At 39.8% G+C, this 20,928-nt stretch overlaps 1 protein-coding gene across 1 annotated transcript in view; it reads left to right on the top strand.

Annotated features, from left to right (window-relative positions):
* Nucleotides 1-12,889: 12,889 nt before the first annotated feature.
* LOC120556176 (nuclear receptor ROR-alpha A-like) overlaps nucleotides 12,890-20,928 on the top strand; it is a 117,508-nt gene continuing 109,469 nt past the window's right edge. The window contains exon 1 of the mRNA XM_039795598.1: nucleotides 12,890-13,061. Within this exon, the coding sequence (XP_039651532.1) occupies nucleotides 12,905-13,061 (157 nt within the window). The 5' untranslated portion in view covers nucleotides 12,890-12,904. The remainder of the gene's footprint in view (nucleotides 13,062-20,928) is intronic.

Genomic DNA, 20,928 nt, shown 5'->3' with positions numbered 1-20,928 from the left:
GCCTTTAAAAAAAGTGTCTGAATTTGATACTTAACTCACAAAATAGGTGTCCTTCTGGAGCTCTTAACTTTGGAAGTGTAAAGAGGGACCTCTTTTAAGGCTTCCAGTGGAGAAAAGGTACACCCTGAGGCAAGGACAAACTAGTTTTTATATTATTTTATTGGGTACAGATTTACAGAATATTGTTTTAATAGTTTCATTATGTTTTAATTTGTTACCAGAAAGGAGGATTTGTCTGTGTGTGGTTTTAATGTGTTACCAGAAAGGAGGATTTAAAGGTACTTTATTGTCACATACACATACATGTAGCGAAATTCATTCTCTGCATTTAACCCATACCTCAAGGGAGCAGTGGGCAGCCAATCACAGCGCCCAGGGACCAACTCCAGATCTGAGCCAGTGCCTTGCTCAAGGGCACTGACTGGAGAACCTAGTACATGTTTTTTGATGGTGGGGGAAACCGGAGCACCCAGAGGAACCCCACGAAAACATGGGGAGAGCATGCAAACTCCACCCAGAAAAGCCCGAAACAACCTAGATTCAAACCCAGAACCTTCTTGCTGTGAAGCCACAGGGCTAACCATTGGTCCACCATGCTGCCCTATTATTAGGGTGTTTGAAACAAGTTATTAAGAACTTACAGTAACAAAGTATTACCAAAACCCCCTCTTACTTTTCTCCCTTGCCTATTTCCATAGGACTGTTCACTGACAACTTTAAGGTTTATTCTAAGACTGCTGATAATTACTGTTGTGGATGGATCAGTAATCTATAATGTCATGCACAGTAAATCAGTGTGGATGAGTTAACTGCATGGCTAAAATGTAAAAGTTAAGATATCTTTGGCTGTATGAATTGTATTATGTAGGCTGAGCATCCAGCAACATAAATTTAGCAACTTACCAAAGTAAGTGTGAGTCACAAAGAGGAAGTGACACATTGCTCATCCCAGGAAGATAATTCTTCTTTTGTCTTTAACACACATCAGTTCCAAGGGGGTAAGCAAGCATCCGGAAAGAGTACTTCCTATGGGGAGATTTCGAGGCTAACAAGCCATCACCTCCCGTTAGCATCCCATTGACTCCCATTCATTCTGGCGTCACTTTGACAGCGAATAACTTTACATCTGAAGCGTTTAAAGACTCTTTTTGTCCATTGTGGATCCATGGATGGATGGTTGGATGGATGGATGGATGGATGTGTAAAACACAGGACTTTCACCCAGGAGAGGGAGGGGAGAGAGAGAGAGGGAGACAGGGAGGGGGAGAGAGAGAGAGAGAGGGGGAGGAGGCAAAGAGAGAGGGAGAGAGGGAGAGGGAGGGGTGAGAGAGAGAGGGAGAGAGAGAGGGAGAGCGAGAGGGGGCGAGAGACAGGATGTTGCTTAGCTACTGTCGCTATGCTGATGCTAGCATTACCCACAGGTACGTGGAAGGTGGGGTTCTTTTTTTCAAGAAGTGGACCTTTTTAATCACGTTTTTTCAGTCCAAATACACACACACACAAGTTTAAAGACCACACTAACAAACTACCCATATATAGAGGCTCAGTCAGCCTTAAAGCCAAAACAAATCATCTTTAAATAAAATAAATAACTTTGGGACTTTGCACTCTGGTAACATATTATGTTACCAGAGTGCAAAGAGTTATTTATTTTATTTAAAGATGATTGAAAGGGGGGGGAGAGAGAGAGAGAGAGAGAGAGAGAGAGAGAGAGAGAGGGAGGGGGCAATAGAGAACATCATCCATCCAACAATATCTCTCTCGCTCTCTCTCTCTCTTTAAAACTGATTGAAATAAAAAATGTAGTATATTATACAAACATATACTAAATTTGTTATTTTGTCATTTTTCAAAACTTTAGACACAAAACGGTCATCACTTGTCAGTAACACAGGCTGTCCAATTTTCAGAACATTGCATTGTGCATTCATATCTTTAAATAAATCTTGCACAACAATTGGTTCAAAAAATCAATATATTGTGAAATACCACTGAAACGTTACTTTAGATCACCCCCACACAAGCTACCCATAGTTTCACTGTGGGATTGTTTGTACAATCATTAAATACTGTAGTACAAAATAGGTGATACATGTTTCATTATGGTACTAGATCTAAAAACATCTCTGTAAAAGTACTGCAGTAGTAGAGAGAATACTGCAGATGCAGTGGATTCATTGATCAAAATCTGAAATGTATTGATGAAAAACAATACAATACGATCGAAACATAGGTTGATTTCAATCAAAGCAAAAATAAATAGCTACAAAATAGAAAAGAAAAGACAGTACTGTAAAACATCAAATGCAGTGTTTCTCAACTTGGTTGTACTTTACAGTTTTTTTACAATCACTTTGGCACTAATTTCAGAACCTTGACGTCATTTTTCAAAACTCTAGACACAAAACTCACAACCAATGATAAAAATGCACATTTTTCAAAACTCCAACACTTTTGTCAATTGCTTGGATACAATACACATAAACCTATTATAATTTGTTCATTTAACAAAGATCACCTGTTCACTGACACAATTTAACATCAAAGTACTACTATTTCAAAAAGCAATTCACACATTACATTTCAGATGATTGTCTATTCATTTCATTACAATCATCTAACTATCAATTCATACAACTGGTCAAAATGATAAGTAACTGTTGCATTACTCTTAATGACTGTATGGAAACAGATAAACAATATTCCATGTTTAGATCATGAAAGTTTCAAGATAACGAGATTCATTGTCACCAGTTAGCGTGGAGCATGAACCAATTAGACTACATTATCTATGGATGTCATATTTCATCATCATTCTTTACTGTAATGTACTACTGTTTATCAGACACTGTTTCAATGCTCCCATGTACCACCTGGATTGAATGGATGCAGGTCCTTGGAATTGCTTGTCCAATTCGGCCAACTCGTTACTGATGAGATATATATATATATATATATACTGCTCAGTAGCCAGCAGATCAGACTGGGGTTGTACTGGGCAGCTTCCAGGTATGAATGTGGAACTGTGTGAATGTGACAGGTCGTCGTTGCAAATGAGAATTTGTTCTCAATCAACTTACTTGGGTACAGTAAATAAAGGGTAAATACAGTTAAAAAAATATATATATATATATATATATATATACTTGTCTGCCTTTTGCTATGCTTTGTATTGTGCTATGGACCGTTTTTTTATGTCCTGAATAAAGAATATGATGATGATGATGATGATGATGATGATGATGATGATATATATATATATATATATATATATATATATATATATATATATATCATATATACTCGTACCACATTGGTCTGTAGTATTCTCTCTACTACTGCAGTACTTTTACAGGGATATATTTATATGTAGTACCATAATGAAACATGTATCACCTATTTTGTACTACAATATTTAATGATTGTACGAACGATGACCCAGTGAAACTATGTGTAGCTTGTGTGTGGGTGATCTTAAGTAAGGTTTATGTGTATTGTATCCAAGCAATTGAAACGAGTGTTAGAGTTTTGAAAAAATGTGTATTTTGATCATTGGTTGTGAGTTTTGTGTCTAGAGTTTTGAAAAATGACGTCAAGTACCTGAAATGAGTGCCAAAGTGATTGGATAACACTGTAAGCACCCAGGAAGCCACAAGATGGTGCTCCAACCCCACCCTGACACAGAGAAGTGAGCACAGTCTCGACTCTGTGTTGGAGCGGCCTACAGGTGACTGCTTTCATTCTTTATTTAGTAGCTAGTGATACCAGTGTTTTCAGGCTGTGCATATTTGGCAGAGGGGTTCAGGGGTCCACCCTCAGAAAATAGCATGTTTTTCAAAAGAAATAAGCATCAATTTCACATCATTTGCAGCAGAATTATTATGTTTTCTCCTTAACTTTTTCAGGATATGAACACCTGTTTCCTGGGTGAAAGTCTTGTGTTTTCTCCTTAACTTCTTCAGGACATGAACACCTGTTTCCTGGGTGAAAGTCTTGTGTTTTCTCCTTAACTTCTTCAGGACATGAACACCTGTTTCCTGGGTGAAAGTCTTGTGTTTTCTCCTTAACTTCTTCCAGGACATGAACTCAAGATGCCACGACTGACAAAAACACAGATGTATAACACATCCATTACAATTAGGTCTAAAAAAATAATTAATAGTTTGATGCCTTAGCATGTGTATGACTTCACAGTGAAGTCACTCCTAGAGTTTAATACGAGCCAGAACACAATTGAAAGCAGACACGAAGCCAGTGGAAATTATTACTGCTCTGTTGTCGCAGTAACAGGACTGTGTAATGCACACAACACTGAGCAGTAAAAGCTGAGTGTGAACTGGACTCTGTGCGTTCACTGGGTCAAGTCTGTAAACGTCTGCAGAGTCCATGGCGGTGGGTTTCCTGCATGCTGAGCTCAGCCTGGGGCTCCGTACCTGAACTGGACGTTCACACAAAAACAGAGAAGGAAAGAAAGACCACATTGTTAGGTTTAGGGAAACCAAAACTACTACGTTATGATTAGAAAAACATAGTGGTTTGGGGTGAAATCAGACGCTACTTCAGTTCCAGGTTATGCACGGGCAAAGAGTATAGAAGTACCAAGAGTACAGAACGTCAACAGAACGTTGTGTTGCGTTCAGTCCAAAATGGCGGAGCTGCACTCTTTACAACAGCGGTGTCAAACTCAGTTTCACTAAGGGCCACACTGGAAAATTAGAATCACATCAAGGACCAGACATGTAGAGTTTATTGCTTTTATGTCATCAAAAAAGTCAAATATCTTTAACTGTATTATTGCATGTCTCCTATAGACTACTGATAGTTTGGTTGACAAAACGTCAAAGAAAATGCCAAAAAAAGTGTAAAAAATGTAGAATAAAGTGACAGAAATGCTGGAAAAAGCAGCAAAAACTTAGTGACAAAAACTGTGCGGGCAAAAATTTATTGTGAACCAAAATATATATATATATATATATATTGCCGGCCATGTGTAAACGTAGCATAAGGTGGTGGTTTGGGATCAAATTAGACTTAAATTCCTGTCGGTTACGTCCGTTAAGCTTAAAAAAAAAAAAATCTTTTAGTTTTCTTTTAGTAAACTATAACCACCCTGATGGAGGAAATAAAAACAGAGGGGGAAAAAACATTAAAATTGAGCTGTGATTTATAACAAAAGACTGACTGAGTTCAGTGGAAAAGCATCTTTATTGGAACTTTTACTTTAACGTCTTCTCTAACACTTGCAGGAAATGCAAATGAATGCAGTGTGTCTTATTAAAATGCATCCAGTTAAAAAGCGAGGAAATATTCAGTGAGGGCTAATGCGCGGCATTATAATTTTAAAGCTTCCCTTTGTAGTTTGCATTTCATCAGAGCCGGGTGTGATGAAATGATTGTGACACTTTATTAGCGATTCATGTGAAGATGAGAGGGGAACGCGTATGCAGATTGTTCGGTCTCATTACAGGAATCTCACCGACTTCAGCAGCTCCACTGTCCTGTTGCAGTGCACCAATGAAATAAACAACAGACCATGCATGGCAAGAGATTTTTGTTATTTGAAACCACTTGTTATCGTTGCTGGTGGTGTTTCCGCGCTGGATTCAAATTACCTCCACTCATACACGCACACACATGGGATTCACCGAAACAATACAGCATGCTCTTCAGCATAACTGTTCATAATGTAATCTCACTGATAGAAGCCTCCCTGTTCACTGATAACTCTCTCGACCCTTGTTTGACTTGAGTTACTGCAAATGCACAACCAAACATTTCCTACTGCTGTCTTCAACGCCAACTATGACGAGATCTAAAAGAAACATACCTTCACATTAACATAACAATCATGAGAATAATATAAGATATGGAGTTTATATTCAAGATAAGAACTGTAATGGTTAAGTGCCCATATTATGAAAAAAAATCCCTTTTTCTGGTGATTTGGGGTGTTATTTTGTGTCTCTGGTGCTTCCACACGCATACAACCTTTGAAAAAAAAAAAAACATCCATGGTGTTCTGAGTGAGATCCGGTTTCTGAATGTGTCCTGCCTTCAGTCTCCTGGTGAGCTGGTCAACATCTGCACGGCTTTCTACATCACTAGCCGAGACGAGGGGGCTAAACCATGCTAGCCGTTAGCCCCCTCATTCTCAATGGCAAAACACTGCTACAACACACACTAGTTCACCATAATCTACAGAATAACTACTTACATGTCCCTGTTCTGCAGGTAATCTTTCCTGAACCTTTACCAAAGGGTTTCCATTTCCTGCGACTGACCACCGATGGGACAAAAGTCAAAGTCCTGAACTTCCAACAGTGTTGCAGAATGTGCTTGTTTGAATGTCTGTCTCTGGTGTGTGAATGTATATAAGTCTGTTTCTGGCACTAAACTTGCCTTGAAAAATAAGTGTGGTTACAAAAAACAGTAGGTGAGGGTAAAATCACAGAAGCTCAGTGTGCGGTCACAAAAAAGCATGACAGCTGACATCACAGCACACGTTTGTACTGTATATTTGTAAAAGTTTTTTTTATTCATATTGTTTGTATGCACAGTTCACGTAAAGTTTGAACTGTCTCTAACGTAAAACTCTCCCGATTCCAGACGCCGATCGTCTTAGATAAGTGGAGAAATATTCAGCCGAGTGGTTTCACAGTGCAGGACACAGTCCCCAGACTCAATAATTCATGCTTACAGAGGAGCGCTGAATTATTGAACTGAGCTGTTAGTGCGATGATGACTCGCACACTGGTATTCTGAGAGCATGAAGCTCTAGTTTCCTCTGATCACTGAGAAAACTTCTGCTCTATACTCCAATCAGCTTTTATTGTTTTTGAGAGCAGCTGATCTGTGCAGGAAACAGGCTGGAGTGTGTGTGAGTGTTATCAGCTGGCAATTCATATGTTTAGGTGTACAAATCTTACATCTTTCTAACCCTAACAGATGAGTAAACAGCGCTGTGGAGTAAGGTCTGGCTACACCACAGATGCATTATGGGATAGGAGAAAAAATTGCTTGCATTTCTTTAAACCAATCACAGGCGTCTTGGGGAGGCGCTAAACTCCACACACAGCTCCGGTGGCTCTGCTAAATAGTCTCAGGAAGGAACTTGTTTTGGTGGAACATTTGCACCCCGCAAAAGAAAACGCCACATCCAATATTAAATGGAGTTAACTGTTGACACAATAAATTACCGTGAGCTATTTAAATGAGCTGATACATGGTTAAACCTCATTGGCTCTTACCAGTGTATCTCCATGTGTACTTCGTCCACAGCAATCTCCACCAATCTGTCCCAAAATGTCCCAGTTAGAGAGGAAATGGCTGGCTGAACTCAGCGCTGGTATGTGAGTCTGCAGAGTCAGACTCTGCTGGGTCTGCAGGCTCAGATTAACTCTTCAAAACACAGCATTACTACCAAAGATGGTGACAAGGGTCTGAACCATAGACTGTTAATATTTATGGACAGAGCATGTGTGACGTCACCCATTGGTTTGTGGAGAGCTGCTCTGAGGCCTCGAGTTAGCCGTGACGGGCGTTGCCATCTAGGTTGCATTAAAAACGTATGTGACGACAAGATGGTAGAGCTGGGGAGGAGTGAGGGAGGAGACTGACTGAAGCTGCAAACAAATGCTGTATACACCCACCTGCATCGGCTACCTGACCGCAGCTGCTGCTAACAAAGTTAGCTTACATAAATCGAGGTAAGCTTAACATCTAAGTGTAAAAGTAATCTTAGTAGCTCTTTGCATACATGTCCATAGTTATATTACATATTAAATTCAACTCAATTTTATTCATAGAATCAAATCATAACAAGAGTTATCTTAAGACACTTTACAGATAGGTAAAGTAGAAGGCTAGTAGGTCTAGACCACACTCTATAATTTACAAAGACCCAACAATTCCAGTAATTTCCCCCAAGAGCAAGCATTTAGTGCGACAGTGACGAGGAAAAACTTCCTTTAGGGAGAAACCTGGGACAGACCCAGGCTCTTGGTAGGCGGTGTCTGACGGTGTAATGAACAGCGGCAATAATAGTCACAATAAAGATAATGGATCAGTGACTAGAAATAGTAGTTGTAGTAGTTCATGGCATAGCAGGGCACTGCAGGGCATAGCAGGACATAGCAGGGCGCGGAGCAGGACCACGGCGACAGCTGCAACCATGACGTAGGTGCCACCCTAATCCAAGGAAAACTGTTGGGCAAAAAAACATAAGGACTCCGGGAATAAGCTCCCCAGAGCTAAGTTTGTAACTAGCATTTCTGGGACATGAATGCACACAGATGGAAAGAGAGAGGAGAGAAGGAAGTTCCCCGGCAGTCTAAAACTATAACAGCTTAATTAAGAGCTGGTGCAAGGGAAACCTGAGCCAGTTCTATAAGGGTTGGTAGATGAATCTGACGACTATGAAGAGAAGCAGAGAAGAGAAGGGGTGCCGTGTCTGGAGCTATACACCCTCCTCCACCGGTCTAGGCGAATGCTGCAACTCCTCACTTAAGTTTACTCTTAAATGTGGTGACGGTGTCAGACCCCCAGAACCAGATTGGGAGCTGGTTCCACAGGAGAGGAGCCTGATAGTTGAAGGCTCTGGTTCCCATTCTACTTTTATAGACTCTAGGAACCACAAGTAACTCTGAATTCTGGGAGTGCAGTGCTCTAGTGGGACAATAAGGTACTAAGAGCTCTTCAAGATATGATGGTACTTGACCATTTAGAGCTTTGTAGGTCAGAAGAAGGATTTTAAATTAAATCCTGGATTTTACAGGAAGCCAATGCAGAGAAGCTAATACAGGAGAAATATGATCTCTCATATAAGAGGAGTAACAATGAAAAGTATATGTATCTGATGTTGCCGTGTAAACGGCCTGTTACGTTAGCCACTTGTGGTAAAACATGTAACGGTAACGTCAATTTTGTTAGAGAATTAACGTTAGTTCTGCAACTTGAAGATTACATTTCTTAACTTACGATAGTAAAGAGTTACATGTCACCGTGTTTGCTGACGTGGCCAGTGGCTAGAAATGGGAACATCTTGATCCGTGACCTGCCAGACCTTCCTCCACAGCGCTGCGGAGGAAGGTCTGGCTAGTCCACACAGCAGGAGCAATCCCGGAAGTGGAACGTCGAGGATATAAACTATTGTATACAAGACAAGAATGTTATGTGATTTTATCTGGTGCACATGTATTTGTAATTTTGATGTTGTGCTCATGTTGGGATGCATATCATTGCTTTTTAGGGAGCCTATTGTAACATCCGGCCAGGGACTGCAGACGTAAATTAGCCTTTTGGCCAATTCTGGCATATTTACAGAAATGTTTATTAATATGCACTGTCCCTGTCAAATAAATAAGAAAATAGAGCTCGAGCGGCGGAGGCAGAGAAGTGGACGCACTCTCTCCACAGTTTGATCAGTGATTGATGACGACGACTGAGGCGTCACAGTTCCTCCTCTGTGTTTAATGACACCTCGGGTGAACGGGTGTTCACACTGAAGACAAAATCTGAAGACAAAATCCAAGACAAAATCCAAGACAAAATCCAAAAATGTAAAAAGAAATATGAGCATTTGAGTAGTGGGTTAGGGTTAGGTTTGGGTTAAAACGCAGTGCCTGGGATGGGCGCTGTGAGGGCTATGGGCACAAGGGGACCACTGGTGTGAATAAAACACTTAAAAACCTCCTTAAAAAAACAAGTTCAGTTATATAAAAGCTGTTTAAAAGAAGGACAGACATTAAAAGCAGGATAAACAGAACCACTGGACAATACAACTTTAAATGAAAGGTCACCTCCACACCTACTCTGGCCTCTCTCCTGGAGACATTGCAAAATAAATCATTAAAATAACTAGAAAGTTATGAAAATAAATGCCCTGACATCGCAATATAAAAAAAAAAAAAATCCCAATATTAAAGAATATTATTTAACAGGTAAAAGCTACTGCATCCTTACACGGAGCTTGGGGGCTCTTAAACTTAATCATCTTACTTCCTCCTGTAATAATTACAGCAATATACAGTATAACGTAAATGTAAGTCATAATTGCTGCTTAAACAAATTACTTATGTGGGTGTTTTTCGGGTGAAGGACAGTCTCCTTCTGTACCAAAATGTGTAAAATGTACTATTTGTTAAACTATGCTACCAGATTTTAGATTGTCAGGAGTTTCTGACCACTTTGAGTCTTTTGCTTCTCATTATTTGAAGTTTAATTTCTGCAGCAGTCAGTTTCCCATCACACTAATCACTCAAGAGGCACGCAGATTAGTTCAACGTCGCTGGAGTGAATGTAACCTCCGACCTTTGTTGCTTGTTTTACAAGAGTTGGATTCTCCGAAAAAGAAAACTGTCTCTATGTTGAGGAGATCAGACTTTATGGATATATGGAGAATACCAGATTGATGCATAAACTCCAAAAGTGTAACTCCTCTGATCTGAGAGCAGATTTTAAGGAGCAGTAGTTTGAAGCAGGTGCACGGCTTCTTTCCATTGAAATGAGTCAAGTGCGAGCGCTCCTGAGGCCTTTCACTGCAGGCTAACGACGGCTGCCAACTGACTCTAAATAATCATCATATTCAGCTCTTTTATTTCATCTGAACTAATTAAAGTGATGAAATCTGGAGCAATATGCTCTCTCTCTCTTTTTTTTTAAATGTTCCAGGCACTGTGCAGCTTTTGGCAAAAGGAAATTAGTGGTAGAAAAAAAGCTGATGATGAAAAGGTAGAGACACAGCTGGCAGGTTTCACTGAGCAGAGGGAGGCTGCAGGAGAGTCCAACTAAAACCAGCAACTATTATTTCAGCATATTATCACTCCCAGCGCGTCAAAAAGGAACGCTTGGTCAGGTGCCTGACGCAAAAAAGTCCCTTTTTGACTGACTTGTAGTACGTTGCATTTACCTCGCAACTCAGAAGCCGAAGCTGGAAATGACGTCCCACCCGAGTTGAATGCGTTCAATTTACAAGTCGGATTTTCAGTGTTTACATTAGCTCTAGCCATGTTAGCAATGCCATTTTATAACAACGCATTACACTCTTTTTTTGTGTGCATTCAAACAGCGTAACAACATGTCCACAGATAGAAGATGGACAGCACTGCATGTACAACTGATATAGTGTGACATAAATGACACAGAAGTGCTAATAACCGTACGTTACTACAGCGTTCTCAAATGTTAATGCACGGAGCAGCCATGAGTACAAATGGAACGCACTATTGGAGTCATTTAAAAAAATTTACTTTTAACTAGAACGGTGCATTTAGGTTTAGGAAAAGATGGTCGGTGGGGTTACAAAATGTACGTTTCAGTGACACCCAGGACAAGAACGGGACATGATCCCCAGGCTCCTGGGTGAAAGTCGTTTGACCCATCCCCAAACCTGCCTAAGCTCCGGACGGAGCCACGGTGCCTCTGCTAAGTAGTCTCAGGAAGGAACTTGTTTTGGTGGAACATGTGGACGTTCAAAAGTAGTTTTAGTCGTGCAACAGAGAACTCAGATTGGACAGATAGTCTAGCTAGCTGTCTGGATTTACCCTGCAGAGATCTGAGGAGCAGTTAACCATAGTCCTCACAAATCAGCCGGAGGTTAGAACGCCAACACAGAGACAGAGGAAGGGGACGGACATCCGGCCTAAAAGAGGGACATCCAGCGGAATTTCTGGCGGCAACGGAGCAGTCCTGGAAGTTGAACATCGTCGATATAGACTAACACACTACCTTGAAATCTTATTCTGTCATAAAAAAATTAGGATTGGGTTCAATTTTCTTCCGTAGCAGACATTTTGAGGTGTTTTGACCCTTCAGATACGGTAAGCCTCTGACTGGGATAAACTGGTTAGTGATCTTCTTTTTAATGTGTCTCCAGTATCGCTATCATCGTGAGCCAGTGACATCCTGAAGTAAACTCTGAATAGATGTCCCGCAGCTCTGTGATAAGGAGGTGGAACAATCTCACGATTGGATTGACCCAACATTTATTTCCTCAGCTCTTTTTAAAAAGAGAAAGGACAACAATATCAGCACTGCTTCAATTCAATTCAATTCAATTTTATTTATAGTATCAAATCATAACATAAGTTATCTCGAGACACTTTACAGATAGAGTAGGTCTAGACCACACTCTATAATTTACAAAGCCCCAACAATTCCAACAATTCCAGTAATTCCCTCAAGAGCAAGCAGCGCGACAGTGGCGAGGAAAAACTCCCTCTTGGGAAGAAACCTCGGACAGACCCAGGCTCTTGGTAGGCGGTGTCAAGACTCCATTTCATATTGTTTAGCGTTATTTCCCTCAAAACTGATTTAATTAATACGCACCAGACTCAGTGTGCAAGGTTTTAAGATGACAGATACGAAAATGTTTGACTCAGTGTGCAAGGACCTTATTTCTAGTAACTTCTGAATAATAATAATAAGTAGTTGACTAGGACCAAAATTGCAGATTAATCGACTAATCGACCAATACGTTGCAGTATAGATTTCAGGCACAGTATGCACAGCAGGAGTGCACCCCTGGAAGTAAGCCTACAGAAGCAGTTTGTTTAATGATCAGTATTTGTCAATGGGATTACATGTTTTGATTTGGTTTTCTTTAGACCTGATTTGTTAAAACCCTAAAAAGATTTGAAAGTGTGCAGAGTGAATTCTGTCCGGATCTCAGCCTCTAGGGAGGGCAGCCCAGCTCTCTACAGCGCCGCCCTGCCTCTCTCTCAGCCCGGCTTCCTCTCATCCAAACGGCGCTCACAGCGGCGACCTGACAGCCGCCCCGCAGCCGCGCCTCTCCGGCTGTCTAAACACATCGCACCGCGGGCTGTTCGCTGGGTTTGGCGTTACCAGTTCTGATATTTTTGACAACCGCTTACTACTGAAGGATATTGTGTTCGTTTTCGGTGCATGGATGGAGTCTTCCCCGCAGGATTCGGCGAGCGACCCAGGCAGCAGTGGCTCTGAGCCCGCTACGCTGCTCACAGAGACGCCGGCGAGACTGGAGACTCTGCGGGGCGGAGAGCACCCGACTCCGGCCAGGAGACACAGCAGCTCCGGCTCCAGCAAAGGTAAGCCTTCAGCGGGATTTACATTCATATTAACCTGTGGTGAAATGTAACTAAGTACATGTACCAGAGTACTGTATTTAAGTACAAATGTTAAGCTGTACTTGTACTTGACTTGAGTGTTTTCTTTTCATGTCACTTTCTACTTCTACTCCGCTACATTTCAGAGAGAAATATTGGACTTTTTACTCCACTACATTCATCTGTTACAGCTTTAGTTACTAGTTACTTTAGTTACTCCGCTACATTAATCTGTTACAGCTTTAGTTACTAGTTACTTTAGTTACTCCACTACAATAATCTGTTACAGCTTTAGTTACTAGTTACTTTAGTTACTCCGCTACATTAATCTGTTCCAGCTTTAGTTACTTTAGTTACTCCACTACATTCATCTGTTCCAGCTTTAGTTACTAGTTACTTTAGTTACTCCGCTACATTAATCTGTTACAGCTTTAGTTACTAGTTACTTTAGTTACTCCACTACATTAATCTGTTACAGCTTTAGTTACTAGTTACTTTAGTTACTCCGCTACATTAATCTGTTCCAGCTTTAGTTACTTTAGTTACTCCACTACATTCATCTGTTCCAGCTTTAGTTACTAGTTACTTTAGTTACTCCGCTACATTCATCTGTTCCAGCTTTAGTTACTAGTTACTTTAGTTACTCCTCTACATTCATTTGTTCCAGCTTTAGTTACTAGTTACTTTAGTTACTCCTCTACATTCATCTGTTACAGCTTTAGTTACTAGTTACTTTAGTTACTCCTCTACATTCATCTGTTACAGCTTTAGTTACTAGTTACTTTAGTTACTCCTCTACATTCATCTGTTACAGCTTTAGTTACTAGTTACTTTAGTTACTCCGCTACATTCATCTGTTCCAGCTTTAGTTACTAGTTACTTTAGTTACTCTGCTACAGTCATCTGTTCCAGCTTTAGTTACTAGTTACTTTAGTTACTCCGCTACATTCATCTGTTCCAGCTTTAGTTACTAGTTACTTTAGTTACTCCACTACATTCATCTGTTCCAGCTTTAGTTACTAGTTACTTTAGTTACTCCTCTACATTCATCTGTTCCAGCTTTAGTTACTAGTTACTTTAGTTACTCCTCTACATTCATCTGTTACAGCTTTAGTTACTAGTTACTTTAGTTACTCCTCTACATTCATTTGTTCCAGCTTTAGTTACTAGTTACTTTAGTTACTCCTCTACATTCATCTGTTACAGCTTTAGTTACTAGTTACTTTAGTTACTCCTCTACATTCATCTGTTCCAGCTTTAGTTACTAGTTACTTTAGTTACTCCACTACATTCATCTGTTCCAGCTTTAGTTACTAGTTACTTTAGTTACTCCACTACATTCATCTGTTCCAGCTTTAGTTACTAGTTACTTTAGTTACTCCTCTACATTCATCTGTTACAGCTTTAGTTACTAGTTACTTTAGTTACTCCTCTACATTCATCTGTTACAGCTTTAGTTACTAGTTACTTTAGTTACTCCTCTACATTCATCTGTTCCAGCTTTAGTTACTAGTTACTTTAGTTACTCCTCTACATTCATCTGTTCCAGCTTTAGTTACTAGTTACTTTAGTTACTCCTCTACATTCATCTGTTCCAGCTTTAGTTACTAGTTACTTTAGTTACTCCTCTACATTCATCTGTTACAGCTTTAGTTACTAGTTACTTTAGTTACTCCGCTACATTCATCTGTTACAGCTTTAGTTACTAGTTACTTTAGTTACTCCGCTACATTCATCTGTTACAGCTTTAGTTACTAGTTACTTTAGTTACTCCACTACATTCATCTGTTACAGCTTTAGTTACTAGTTACTTTAGTTACTCCTCTACATTCATCTGTTACAGCTTTAGTTACTAGTTACTTTAGTTACTCCTCTACATTCATCTGTTACAGCTTTAGTTACTAGTTACTTTAGTTACTCCACTACATTCATCTGTTACAGCTTTAGTTACTAGTTACTTTAGTTACTCCACTACATTAATCTGTTACAGCTTTAGTTACTTTAGTTACTCCACTACATTCATCTGTTACAGCTTTAGTTACTAGTTACTTTAGTTACTCCTCTACATTCATCTGTTACAGCTTTAGTTACTAGTTACTTTAGTTACTCCACTACATTCATCTGTTACAGCTTTAGTTACTAGTTACTTTAGTTACTCCACTACATTCATCTGTTACAGCTTTAGTTACTTTAGTTACTCCACTACATTCATCTGTTACAGCTTTAGTTACTAGTTACTTTAGTTACTCCACTACATTCATCTGTTACAGCTTTAGTTACTAGTTACTTTAGTTACTCCACTACATTCATCTGTTACAGCTTTAGTTACTTTACATATTAAGAAACATGTGGTGCACACAAAAATTCTGATGTTTTATTATAAAGTAAACTAGCCAACAATATAACGACCTACAAGTCCAGCTGAGATGATGAGACCATTAAACACACAGCTGGTTGGATCCTTTACTCTTTCTACAATGGGAGGATTGTTCTGCATTGAGTACTTTTACTTTTAATACTTTAAGTACATTCTCCTGATGATACTTACATACCTTGACTGAAGTAACATTTTCAATGCAGGACTTTTCCTTGAAATAGAGTATTTTTACAGTGTGATATTAGTACTTTTACCAAAGTAAATGATCTGAATACTTCTTCCACCTCTGATATGAATCAACCAGCAGGGGAATGTGTCGGCTGTCAGGCTGCAGCAGCAACTTCAAACTGTTTCAGACAACGTTTAAAGGGGAACTATGCAGTTTTCTTTATTTAGCTTTAATTTAGCTTCGGAGTCACTGTAATGGCTATATGACTTTTTTTCCGGTTGAATGGTGGTCGTCTCACTCCCCCCTAGGAAGTATGGCGTGATATCAGGTCTCGCCATGTAACGAACTGCTTCACGCCACTGCACACATACAGGAACCGACTAGCTATAAGAACAAGGTAGAGATGGAGTTTTTCACACTATCGTCACGGCTGAGCCGGCAAAAAAGAAACAGATAGCTAGGAAAGCATTGTCGGAGGAACAGAGAAGGAGGAAACAGCACAGTGTTGCTAAATATCTATTCCAAAGCTGTAGGGGGAGCTCTACAGAGAAACCTGCAAGCAAAAAGCCAGAAAACAGCAAAGAAATTGCCAAAACTATGTAGCGCCCCTTTAAAACCAAGGGGGGTAAGCTTCGCTTCAGAACTCAAACCTCCTATGGCGCCATTTTGATGCTACCAAGCCATCACCTCCCGTTAGCATCCCATTGACTCCCATTCATTTTGACGTCACTTTGACAGAGAATAACTTTACATCTGAAGCGTTTAAAGACTCTATTTGTCCGTTGTTTATTTCTAAAGAAACACGACAATGTATAAAAGGCTCCATTACCTTGTACCTCACGTTATGGCTCCGTAGCAGACGCTTTTATAAAAATAGGCTAACGATTGGGTCATAACCACGAGACTTACTGTCACACAGTAGAGGAATTACCGTATAGTACAGGAGAAGTTCACAGGCAGTTTGGACTTTTGGAGATAGCTGTTTAAGTTTAATTACTAATGTTAACTAGCATGTTAGTGATCAGTAATTAGCCTGTGTCTATGTTATCTCCTTACATATACCCACACCGTCTGTTTCTGTTTTTTTTTTTTTTTTTCCCCCCCCCCCCCCCCCCTCCACTTTCAGACAGGTTGCTCACGTCACATCTACGTCTTCAAGCTCAGTTGGAGGCTGCTCAGTAACGCTCAGCCAGCACCGGGAAAGAGACTTCTGATATCACACACTGGTCTCTGTCCAGAGACACGGGATCTGGTGGTCCAGTTTATATACTGTCTATGCTTTAAACCTCCAGCAGTTTGTGGAGCCTCAGGCGGACCCTTAAAGTCGGACAGAGAGAGACCTGACAGCCGCTGACTGTTCAGCTGGAGCAACTCAACTTCAACTTTCATTTAATAAATGCACGAGTTGAATACGTGACTGGCGTTTTTACTGGTTAAGGTGAATCTTGATGCTCCAGCATGTGATGAAGTTTTAGACCATTGGTTCCCAAAGTGGGGAATTTATTTTCACGATAACTTCATCCATAAGTAAAGTAACACAGTGACAGAATGTATGACTATTTTGGTCATGGGATTCAACTGTAAACAAAAATCTTCTTCGTCAAATGGGTGTCCGTGGTCTAAGTTGTGTCAGTTCGGGGGTCCTTGACCAGGGTTTTTTCTTGGCTCAAAATGGGTCTTTTGGGGGCACACATATTAACCGGGGGGTCTGAGGGTAGTCCCTCATGACATATTGAGCGTCAAACACTTTGTTGGCTGCATTCTTATACATTTTAATGCACCAATTTATAGTGGAAACATCTTATTTATGTAAAGGAAAACACAATTCAGGAGGCAGGTGCCAAAATATAAAAATACAGTGTAATATAACGCAGTAAGGGGGCTGTTACATCAGGGACCTGGGCCCAGAGCCAAATACACTCGACCCAGAAGTCCAGTTCGTTTGATCAGTGTGAATGCTGCGTACCGTACGCGGGCACGGTTGTTGGATCCGTGGTCTCGAGTACAGATCACGTGTACTCCGGTACGGTTCACATTTTCACAGTTGTGAAAACCGACTGTACCAAAACACGGAAGTGGAATTATTAATCGATTAATGGAAGAGTAACTGGCAACTATTTTCATTATCAACTAATCATTTGTAACATGTAACATGTCAAGCAAAATGCCAAACATTTCACATGTCACAGTTTTAGATTCTCAAACATGATGATTTGATGCCATTCTTTGTCATATCTCATTTAAGTAAAATTAATATATTTGGGGTTTGGACTGTTGGTTGGATTCGACTCTGGGAAATTATAATTGTAAAGATTTTTTTTAGAGCATTTTATACAGAACCGATTATCGAAAAAAAATCACAGAAAGATACAATCACGTTACACTTTAACTAAGTGCGTTTCCATCCGCTTCCATATTTTCTATTTGCACAAAAAAAAAAACCTGAGTGGAAATGCCAGAAATCCCTGGCAACCCTCCCAAAATACCAAAATACAAGTTATGCTTTTTCATCTACTTTACATAGTGTGCCTTTATGATGAAGAGAAGAACTCAAAAGACTTTATCTAAAGGGATCTTTAGCTTGATTGGTCGTGTGCATTGATGATTAATGCATTGAGTTTCGAGCTTTTTCTCCTCTGATCTTGTGCTTTGTTTTCCTGCTCTGTAGTAGAGCCGATCAATAAGTTGATTGATAGACTAGTCAGTATTTTTTTTTTTAAATTGATTCATTGTTTCAGCCATTTAAAAAAAAAGAAGAAGCAAAAGCTGTGAAAAAAATGGCAAATGTTCAGTTCTGTTCCAACTTCTCAAATGAGAGGAATTTGCTGCTTTTCTTTGCCGTTTGTTTCCTTTTGTTGTTTGGACAAGACAAGCCATCTGAAGACGTCACCTTTGGTCATTTTCTTTTGAAATTTCATTGAAAGGGGCGCAACGATACCTCGGTGTGGATCGATATATCGATTCGATTCTCAATGATCCAATATTATCGATGGAATCGTCATCTTTAAGATGCACTTTCATTTTTAAAGGTCCCATGGCATGAAAATGTCACTTTATGAGGCTGAATTTCTTGAAAGAGACTTCAGATACAGTATTACAGGGGACCACTAAGGTCTATATAAAAGAGACTTCAGATACAGTATTAGAGGACCACTAAGGTCTATATAAAAGAGACTTCAGATACAGTATTAGGGGACCACTAAGGTCTATATAAAAGAGACTTCAGATACAGTATTAGGGGACCACTAAGGTCTATATAAAAGAGACTTCAGATACAGTATTAGGGGACCACTAAGGTCTATATAAAAGAGACTTCAGATACAGTATTAGGGGACCAGTAAGGTCTATATAAAAGAGACTTCAGATACAGTATTAGGGGACCACTAAGGTCTATATAAAAGAGACTTCAGATACAGTATTAGGGGACCACTAAGGCCTATATAAAAGAGACTTCAGATACAGTATTAGGGGACCACTAAGGCCTATATAAAAGAGACTTCAGATACAGTATAGGGGACCACTAAGGTCTATATAAAAGAGACTTCAGATACATTATTAGGGGACCACTAAGGTCTATATAAAAGAGACTTCAGATACAGTATTAGGGGACCACTAAGGTCTATATAAAAGAGACTTCAGATACAGTATTAGGGGACCACTAAGGTCTATATAAAAGCATCCAAAAAGCAGCATGTCATGGGACCTTTAAATTCCCACCTTATATTTATTCTTTTTAAAAATATTAGTTTGTTTTTAATTTAAATGTCTGGAAGAGCTTGGTAATGAAGTTGTCAAATCATATTTTCGTTTCCTTTTGTAATATGTATGTATATAAATGTACCATGATTGTGTAAACCTATGTATCATCTCGTATCTGTCGCAGGCCACTGAACTGAATCGAAATCGTATCGTGGCAGACTTTGTGATATCAGTAAATATTGTATCGCTGTCCTAAGAATCAATATAATATCATATCGTGATATAACGTGGGATTTACAGCCCTATTCATTGACTCACTAATTAAAGTATTGGTGAGGTGCAGCCCTGCTCTGCTTAAAGAAGAAGTACATATGTCTTTTGTTTGTCACACATAATTAATACCAATGAGGGAAGTGCAGTTAACTTTGACGTCTCCAGTGTGCAGCTCTCACAGTCAATGTCAATGCTGCCTGGAGAGAGAGAGAGAGACAATCGAGCTTCATTGAGTTTGTCAGAGCAGAGTCGTTTGTTATGTAACATCTGTTCTAGAAGGAGAGGAAAAAAATCCCATTGAGTCTTAGAGCTGTGAGGAAGCCTCAGATACTGTGACTCTGATTCTGAGATGTTCAGTCAAAGAAGAGGAGCGGTGGCACGGATAAATAATGACTAAATAATAAAACTAACCTCACAGGTCCAAGGATACACCGTTCAATCAGCATAAAGACAGCAAATGAATGCAGCGTTGTGTCCTGTCGGTGTTGGTTCTCTAGCCGTATCCATGGTGTCTCAAATGTCAGCTAGTCTCCTCTGTGTCTTTAGCTGCAGACTGTTGGACATCCCAGTATTTTTCAATTGCTCTGTATGTCTGGCACATATTGCAGAATTGAAACAAAAGTTCAACTCAGAAAAAAACAAGAGCCACTCGGTCAGCCACTGGAGGAGAGTGTAGTATTCCCAATCGCAAAACTTCGTTTGGCAAATCATCCTTTTCTATTGTGGCCATAAGTCAGTCGAATAGTCTCCAGTCCTCACACACCTTATTACATGTACAAATCCTCAAACCTTTTCCAGTTTGACAAAAAAATGGTTACTGTCACAACAATTGTACACCTTGATTGCATAGCTTTGTTGGGAAGGGGTGGGTGGACTGGTATTAGGAAGTGGTAATGATTGAGCCCATGATAGTTTTTATTGTAAATTAGGTGTGACTGTGGTTGTAAAATTGTATATTCTGATGTTTTGTATTTCACTTGCGTTGAATATTTATTGTTTTACTGACCTGCCAAGGGACTACGGGCAGAAAATAGCACTTTTGCTACAACCTGGTACAATGCATCTCTCCTTGTTCTTATACAAGGTTAATTTTAACTTGTGCATTGTCCCTGTTTAAATAAAATAAATTAAATTAAAAGTTGACTTGACTTGAATCCTTTCCAGTGAAATACAGCTAGATGTTAGATAGTTAAGCTGTCAGCATTCTAAGCGTGTTTAATCCAGCTAGTAGCTAACGGTAGGCTAACGTTACCTGCTGCCAAGTGTAGTGTTAACTATAGCATCACGTGCGGCGATGCTTCTGTTGCCTGCAACTTCCGTTTCGGAGCACC

The sequence above is a fragment of the Perca fluviatilis genome, chromosome 3 (assembly GCF_010015445.1).
Source record: "Perca fluviatilis chromosome 3, GENO_Pfluv_1.0, whole genome shotgun sequence".
Classification (NCBI taxonomy): Eukaryota; Metazoa; Chordata; class Actinopteri; order Perciformes; family Percidae; genus Perca; species Perca fluviatilis.
This window is presented reverse-complemented; position numbering and strand designations above follow the sequence as displayed.